Genomic DNA, 9,302 nt, shown 5'->3' on the forward strand with positions numbered 1-9,302 from the left:
GTACAAGACCTCCAAGACCACCAGAGACACCCACACCGCACAAGGCTCCTTGTTTGGCCAAGATGGTCAAGCTCCTCAGATTGCATCCACACAGTATGGTGGAAAATGTAACGCCTAATTCTAATACCCAAATTATACAATATAAAATTATAAAATTTTATAATATTTTCGCAATTATATCATTAACAATATCTATATATTTATTTAATAAAAATAAAAGTAAAGAAAAGAATATCTTGTGAATTTAATACATAACATATCGTTCTAAAATATTTAGAATAACGTATTATTTTACACATTATTCCTTTTCCTTACTCTGTTAATACAATATATATATTAATAACGGAAAGAAAATTACAATTAAAATAATATGATTGACAAGTAAAGTTATAACAGATCCATCAAATAGCCTCCGTATTCCAATTTCCTTCCATGTAGGACAGCAGTAACAATAACAGCAAAATGATCTGGAATCTCAAGTTGATCCATCTATTTATAATATATTTAATTAAAAAAAAACAAAGAAAAGAAAGGAGTAAGAACAATATCCAATAAATACAATAATTCGAACGAATAAACATAATTATTTATAAATAAAATTTTAACATATATATATATATATATATATATATTTATACAGATTAAATATTAGATTTTTTTGATACAATAAAATTTGAATTATACTTGTAGTGACTAGTTAGGATAAATGAGCATCATTATAACACCAACCAAAAGATATTCCACCTCCATTTCTTACTCATTTAAATCCCCAAGGTTAAACCTCCAGCTACAAATAATTCAAACTTTATCATCTATGGCCATAGAGTATTAATTATCTTTAAAATGAGTAAAAGACATTTTAACAAATTATATTAATCATAAAAAAATTACTCAAAATAGATTTAAGAATTTATCATTATTTAAGCTTTAATTAAATAACACAAATTTAAATAAAATATATTAAGAGCACTAATTAATTAAATGACAATGACAATTATTATAAAATAATTAAACAATATAAAATGTGAATATATTAATAATTATTATAGATAAGAATAATCATAGAATAAGTAATAGTAATTAAAGGTTAAACAAATATATGAGGTTAGAAACACCCCACTAAATAATAACGTAAATAAATAAACATAATAATTAAAAGTTAAATAGTTAGATGAGGTTAGGAACACCTCACTGAATAAATATAACAATAACATAGTAATTAAAAGTTAAGTAGTTAGATGAGGTTAGGAACACCTCACTGAATAAATATAATAATAACATAAATAAACATTGTAATTAAAAGTTAAGTAGTTAAATGAGGTTAAGAACACCTCACTGAATAAATATATAAATATAGTGAAGTTAGAAACACCTCACTGAATAAATATATAAATATAGTGAGGTTAGAAACACCTCACTGAATAAATATATAAATATAGTGAGGTTAGGGGCACCCCACTAAATAAATATAATCAAATAAATGCATAAATAATTACACATAATAGTATATAAAATTTTAAAAAGATAAGGTTCTCCTCCCCCTTACCTAGATAAACAAGAGTTACAACTTGAGCAGAACCTCCTCTTTTGGATTTTCTCTCTCTCCCTCTATCTTTCTCTCTAAATTTCCACTTCGATTGTATCATTTTTCAAAACCTCCGTCTCTTATTTATAACAATTCTTAAGTTACTATTCATAATATTATATAATATAATTTAATATTAATATAATTATTTGAAAACTTACGTAAGGGCTTACGTATTTCCTTCGAATGATTGGCATTCTAATCATATATACTTTTTATTAAAATATTATTATTTTTACTATTCATTAAAATAATAATATATTTACTATTCATAAATACATAAATACGTATATGTGAATAGTAAAATACGTATATGTAAATAGTAAAATACGTAAATAAAAAATATGATAAACCTTCTAATAATCTCAATAAATATTTAAAATCAAAATAACTTGTTTTATTTAATAAAATTTGGGATATTACAGAAAACATCATGGTTATCCCTTCATTGACGATAAGATTGAAGCACCACTTCCCCAAGGATGGAAGCACAATGTCATGAAGGCATATGATAGATCAACATTCTCGAACAAACACCTCATCACCTACAAAATCATGATGCACTTGTACACCCAAGATGAAATAGTCCTATGCAAAATTTTCCTAACAACACTTGAAAGCCATGCACTACTGTGGTATACTTGCCAACCCCCATTGAGTATACCTAGTTACATTGTTATAATGCAATAGTTCACAACATGCTTCACTATCAACCGATCTCATGAAATGTCCACTCTAGTGCTACTCAACCTCAGAAAAGATAACAATGAGCCACTTCGAGCCTTCATGGAGAGATTCTTATTCTTGGCTAACAAAATATAAAACGTTCTCCCTTAGGTCGCCCTCAGTGCTATGCTGAATACACTAAAGGTAGGACCTTTCTCCAAAGGCCTATATCAGGACAAGTTCACTAGTATGAACGAGTAGAGAACTCGCACCACTAGCTTTATCCAAATAGAGGAACACAAAAGTTATTTGGCGCAAGAATTGATCCTTGACCAACATTAAGGGCGAGTCATCTAGGGCGATCAATTACAAACACACAATGACATCAAATTTAAGAATGGTCGACATCCCAAACCACCGACATATAAAAATTACACTCCTTTGAATCTCCCTTACACCAATGTATTTTAGGAAACCTTCAACACTCAAATACTTACACTTTTCAAGCCTAGGCAACCTTAGAAAGACGCATATCGTAGCAAACACTGCCATTGGACAAAATCAAAGAACTCATCCAAGTAAGCCACCTCAAAAAATTTGTTTAGAAGGAAAATTGTCAAGATGACCATCCCCATGGTTGAGCACGAAGTCGAGAAAGGGATTACCGATGCCAAAGGGATAGGTGAGACCAAAACCCTCCTAGGGAGGAGGGGAAACCTAAAAATAGTGATGAAAACATGGTTAGAAAGGTAATACACACTATAACTAGTGGTTACAAAGGAGGCAGTTCCACTAAGTTGTCACGAAAGAGATACCTCAGGACCATCAACAGTGTGATCACCACACATGGCAGATCGCCTCGATCACTATCCCCCAATCACCTTCATAGATGAAGACTTCTAAGGCAAGGACTCCAATCAGAATGACCCCATGGTCAACTCTATCTAGATCGCCAATTAGGAGGTATAAAAATTCCTTGTTGGCCAAGAGAGGTCAATTGACATTCTATACTATAACAGCTTCCTCCAACTCCAAGTACCCCATGATGGCATCAAACTATATAGTGGAATCAGTCAGCTTGTCACCCATCTCTAATTCTAACCTTGATTCTTGATATAAACACGAGGATACTAGCTTGACACCTACCGATGAATTATAAGACCTCTAGATCGAACCTCATCCTAGTCAAGTGAAAAATATTGGCAAGCACCTACTGCCCAAAATTTGAATAGAGATTACTCAGACCATCCTCAACAATGTTGACCTATTCGCATGGAGCAATGTTAACATGCCAAGGGTTAATCTAAATTTCAAGTATTAGAACACTTTCCTCCAGCTCCAAGTACCTTGTCAGTGGAATCAATCAACTCATTTCCCATCTCCGATTCTAACCTTTATTCTTAGTCTAAACATGAGGATACCCGCCTGACACCTATCGATGAATTATAAGACCTCTAGATCGGACCTTATCCTGGTCAAGTGAAAAATATTGTCAAGCACCTACCTCCTAAAATTTGAATAGAGGTTACTTGGACCATCATCAACAATGTTGACCTATTTGCATGGAGTAGTGTTGACATGCCAAGGATTAATCCAAACTCCAAGTACTAGAACACTTTCCTCCAGCTCCAAGTACCTTGTGATGGCATTAAACTATACAGTAAAATCAATTAGCTTACTACCCATCTATGATTCTGACCTTGATTCTTGGTCTAAACATGGGGATACCCGCTAAACATCTACTGATGAATTAGAATACCTCCATACCAAACCTCAACCTATTCAAATGAAAAGGATTGGCAAACACTTATCTCCCAAAATCTGAACAGAGATTGCTCGAACCATCCTTAACAACACCGTCCTATTCACATGGAGTAATGTTGACATGCCAAGGATTGATCCAAACTTCATATGCCATAAGTTCTCTATTTTTCGAGAGGTCAGGCCTGTTGCTTAGAGAAGGCAAAAGTTGGTTGATGAAAGGTGCAACATGACCAAAGAGGAAGCACGAAAACTAGAAGCCATTGATTTCACAAGAGAGGTCACCTACATCACATGGCTCACCATTGTGGTAATGGTCAAAAAAGCGAGCAAGAAGTGGTGAGTGTGTGTTGACTACACCGACCTAAACAAAACTTGTCTAAAAGACACATACCAACTCCCAACATTAATCACCTCGTGGACGAAGCCTTAAGCCACCAATTGCTCAACTTTCTAGATGCATACTCTAAGTATAACCAAATCATGATGTACCCTGTAGATAAGGAGAAAACAACTTTCGTTATGGATAACACCAACTACTACTACAAAGTGATGCCCTTCAACCTCAAGAATTCAAGGGAGACATATCGAAGGTCGAAGGACAAAGTCTTCCAAGAATAGATTGATCGCAACATGGAGGTCTACATTGATGAGGTGGTTGTTGAGTCTGAGCAACTCAAGCACCATGTTATCGACCTCATTGAAATCTTAGCTCAAATAAGAAAGTACAAAATGCGCTTCAACCTTGAATGTACCTTTGGGGTCCAAGGTGAAAAATTCTTAGGCTTCATGCACAGGGCATCAAAGCCAATTCTAACAAGTGTGAGGCTTTCATCAGCCTGAGAAGCCCAAGGATAGTGAAGGATGCTTGAGTCGAATCGAGTTGAGCTCGTGTCCAACTTGGATGAGTCGAGCAGGCCACTAACTCACCCTCTTTGGTTCGTAAAGATAAAGCTCTAAGTAATTATTATCTCCAATGACGAAATAGTGATCTTCGCACCACATGTCTTAGAATCTCAGGATCGCACCAAAGATCATATTATCAAGAACAATATCTCAAATAACTACCACCATATATCCTTGTATAAATCAAGCAACATTATCTCTAAGCCCAGAGATAAGGTCCAAGACATATATATATAGGATACCAGGTATCATTCTAATCCTAATTTCAGTTTTTAACCTAAACTCTCTTATAATTCAAGCATTAAAATGTTTCTACAAGTATCTCTTCCGGTTATCAGTAACTAGGACACAAAGAACACAATCTCTCCTGAGAGAACATTTACAAATTTTAGTAATAATATTTTTTATTATATGCTGTAATTAAATAATTGAAATAAACATATGCATTTTTGTGATATGAAAAGCTATTTTTCAACAATTTTTATCTTCAAATAAAATTTATTTAACTAGCGCCTAAGCTAAAAGATACAACCAATATATATAAATTGGTAGTTCCTCTGTCCACAAGCAATATATATTAGCTTTGTTGTCATGAAAATCAGCCACCATTTGACATAATAAATAATGACAAAACATCTCTTAAGACTAAATTATTGCACTGCACCATCATAAGGATGATCAAATAAGCGACCTAGTTAATTTTCCCCTCAATAGCATGGATTTAAATTCGAAATTAAGAGTTTTTTTGCCCTGTCATAAGAATGGTAAGAAACTTCCTTCACTCTAAACTTTTTAACGTATATAATTAAACATTGCGATTTGCATGCATCCCCCTCCAAGTGAAATCTTATGAAAGAGAAAACCTTCCTTGTGAATAGAAGGCTCGATCACCTGTGAGTGTTAACGGTGCCAATGCCATGAAGTTAAGTTTTAGCTATTCCTACCACGAACAACCCATAATTGCAAACTCTAAAAAGTAATAACCATGACAATCCCATACGAATGTTCCTCAACAAAGATGGCGACGCATCAACATTAATTTCATACACACTATTGTACATTTAGCCACTCTTTCACGCTCCAAACCCTTCACAAGATTACTGTGTCAAGCCAACTCCCACGCTCTAGTACATTTAGCCAAATCACATGAAGCTATGACCTCTTTGAAAAGTCATCAAGATACCAAAGCAGAGTTAGGTTTGGTAGATGAGACTTATCTCTCACTAAATGCTCAAAATTTTTTTAGGGAAGATGTTAACGTTGGCTATACCTTACTAAGCATGATTGCTTCGTTGAGTCGAGAATACCCGAAACCAAAAAGAAGTTATTATCATTTTTAGGATGTTTATTGAGACTTAGTATATGATATTTTGTTTATATAAAATATGAAACCACCACTAAATAAAGCTAAAATATTTTACAATAATATCGATGCTAATGTAAAACGAGTAGAGGTCAAGGTGTCACTACAAGAAAGAAAAAAACAATACTATTTTCCTGCAGATGAGTTAACTCGGGAATCAGACAATTAGTTCACATAATTTAAAACATGAAAATACAAATTTACAAAAAAAAAAAAAAGATTATAAACGTAAATATAAAAAGTTCAACAACACATTAATTAGTTCATAATATATAGTAAATCTAAAGAATTAAAAAATTAAATACAAAATTTCAAAGATTTATAATTATAACATAAAAAGGGGGAAATGGTTATAACTTGTGTTTCAAATTTGGGTCAAGACAATTTATGAAAAACGAGCCAGCAATTTATTTTATAACCGTCCAATACGTGAGTCGGATTACTTCATGAGTTGACTCTGAAAAATGGTCCCCGTAACGGTTTTTTTTTTTTTTTTGGATCAAAAATCAAAATACGTTAGGGGAAATTCTAGCCCATGGCATTCAGGATGATTTTTGGCATTTTGGTGGCCCATCCAAGTTTGTAGAAAATGTATGTCTAAAATCGATAATATAGATATTTATAGAGCATGAATCAATGTGTAAATTATACGTTTTTGTAAAATATTATCATATCAATACAACTAATGTATAAAATGAAGCATATTGCTATTATAATATTTGAACAATATAAAACTGGAATTTATTCTAGCATGCCGCTAGTATTATTTTAGGTTGGTAGCCCAAATGTATATATATGTATTAAAAAAAATGGAGAAAATATTTCCACTCACCGTTTTATTTTTAATTGAAAAGTTTAGTAGATAAGACAAAAACTAAATATGACAAGTTAGGTTTTCAAATCAATTATAATAAAATTGGTAAATATTTTATACCAATAAATAAATAAAACGGATTGAATATATCTTAATTAATAGTGAACCAAATATTATTGTCAAAACTAATAAATTTAAAATTTCACAACCCTACAAATAAACCTCTCAATGCATATGTAGAAATTTAACGTATGTTAGCCCTAAAACATATGTTAACCCTGAGGAATTTATTTATTTTTCTAGGAGTATATAGAAAGTTACATTTGTTAACACCAAAGAAACATTAAAAGAAAACTTCAACATTTATTCACCCTATAACATTATTTTGTCAATGCATCACATTAAGTACCTTGAAAAGTATAAATAGAACAAAATTAAAAATAAAATTAGCTTTATAAGCTGCAAGTATATAATGGAAAAATGAAAGAGGTATAATAACAAAAGCAGTAGCTGTCTGGTTCTTGTATGAGTTAATTTTCTCATGGCCATGGCCCGAAAGGGCGAAGCATTGGCATGACAGCAAATTTCATGAGTCCATTGTTGCAATGAAAACCATTTCTCTCACCACAAGCAAAGAAGTAAGGCTGCCACTTCTTTAACACGAAATGAAAGCCCTCTCCTACACCTTGTGTGGAATTCGCCACCATCTTAGCACTCTTAACATCACAATTCAAAAAACTCCAGAAGTTTGGAAAGAGGTACACGCTATGTGGGAAGCTGGTAGCATTTGGAGCATCATACTTGAACACTAAACCACAAAGTTAAACACAATATCTTTGTGAGTATCAAATAATGCATGGGAACTTATTTAGTAAAACAGTGAAAATTAATTGAAGACTTAATTTTGACTATATATCTAAATTTAATTATATGATCATGTACATACTTAACGCATAGTGTTGACAAATATGAAGAAAATATTGACCGACCTAGAGTGTCATTAAGGTAAAATGGGCCATTCTTGAAAGCCCAACTGGTGTAGTTATAACCGAAGTGCCAATGCTCAGAACCACCTACAATGATGTTTCTGGGTTGTTGTTGTGTCTTGTTTTGGTGACGGTTTCCGAATCTGGACCACCAATCAGAGTAGTTAGAAGGCATGGACCAGTCCTTGTTGGCCATGCACACTGAGAACATTGAGGTTGCTATGACACATAGAGTGAGTCCCTGAACAAACTTGGTGGCCATGTGGTGGATTGTTCTTGTTTTAGCAACGAGTGCAAATAACAAAAAACAAACGAGGATGTTTGATAAAACAAAGAGAATGAGTAGTGTGAGATATTATGTGAGGAAGGGTGGTTTATATAGGGTGGGGAACTAACTACTAAGGAGGGTGGCGCATGAAATATGAGGTGGTGCGAATCTGCCAAATCAACGTGTTGGTCCAAGTGAATATGGGTTGGTAGGAATTACTATGCATGGATTGAATAACTCAACTGGAATATGAATGTGAAATGTTTTTCCCAAGTGCAAGTTTGTTCTCCTCCACTTAAATATCTATCATATCCTCCTTAAACTTGTGTAATTCATGCCATAAATGTATGAAATATTCTTTATAGCACAATTTTTAATTAAGCTGTTAGAAAAGCACGCTATTTAGGTGGAAAGGATAAAAAGATTAAAAAAAAAACCGAAGATAGAGAAAATGTAATATGTGATAAGTGATATGAAAAAATAATAATTAAAAAAAGTGGAAATGAGATGAAAGAAAAAATAAATGTATTAATGATTTTAAAAAATAGATGTATTAATAATTTAATATAATTATTCGACATATGTAAAGAAAATATCCAAGTTAAAAAATCTTCAAATACAAATTTTATCTTCACATATAGTGCAATACTTTTTTTTTTAACAAATTAAATCATATATGTTCATTCATAATAATAGATTCAGTACAAAAGGATATAAATTCATAAACTTCCAGAGTAGCATAAAATGTAAACTCTTTAGTTAAAGTATGAACGATATTCGATTGACTTGTCTGCAAACAAATTTAACATTATAATTCAAATTTCTAATCAAAATCTCTTCACACTTCTTCAAAATAAAGCAAGTTTCATTGTTCATAATTTTTTTTTTGCATGTTATAACATTAACAATTTGTTAACAATCAGATTCAACAACGTGCGTGAAATTCATAGATG

At 32.4% G+C, this 9,302-nt stretch overlaps 1 protein-coding gene and 1 long non-coding RNA gene across 2 annotated transcripts; both read right to left on the minus strand.

Moving 5' to 3' along the window:
* Positions 1 to 354: 354 nt before the first annotated feature.
* LOC145956591 (uncharacterized) lies at positions 355 to 5,055 on the minus strand. The gene is made up of 2 exons (XR_014432829.1): positions 1,547 to 5,055; positions 355 to 489 (listed from the first exon to the last, which is right to left on the minus strand). It is a non-coding gene; the product is annotated as an uncharacterized LOC145956591 (long non-coding RNA).
* Positions 5,056 to 7,363: 2,308 nt separating this feature from the next.
* LOC109802532 (uncharacterized) lies at positions 7,364 to 8,454 on the minus strand. The gene is made up of 2 exons (XM_020363968.3): positions 8,085 to 8,454; positions 7,364 to 7,903 (listed from the first exon to the last, which is right to left on the minus strand). Exons 1-2 carry the CDS (start codon positions 8,341 to 8,343, stop codon positions 7,635 to 7,637), a joined length of 528 nt encoding a protein of 175 aa, XP_020219557.1. The 5' UTR covers positions 8,344 to 8,454; the 3' UTR covers positions 7,364 to 7,634.
* Positions 8,455 to 9,302: the final 848 nt, after the last annotated feature.

This window comes from Cajanus cajan, chromosome 3 (genome assembly GCF_000230855.2).
Source record: "Cajanus cajan strain Asha chromosome 3, NIPB_CcT2T_4, whole genome shotgun sequence".
NCBI classification, from domain to species: Eukaryota; Viridiplantae; Streptophyta; class Magnoliopsida; order Fabales; family Fabaceae; genus Cajanus; species Cajanus cajan.

Coding starts and splice junctions, on each gene's coding strand:
- LOC109802532 (XM_020363968.3), bottom strand. CDS start 8,343: ATGGCCACCAAGTTTGTTCAGGGACTCACTCTATGTGTCATAGCAACC. Junction 7,904..8,084: donor TTACCTTAATGACACTCTAG/GTCGGTCAATAT, acceptor TTTGTGGTTTAG/TGTTCAAGTATGATGCTCCA.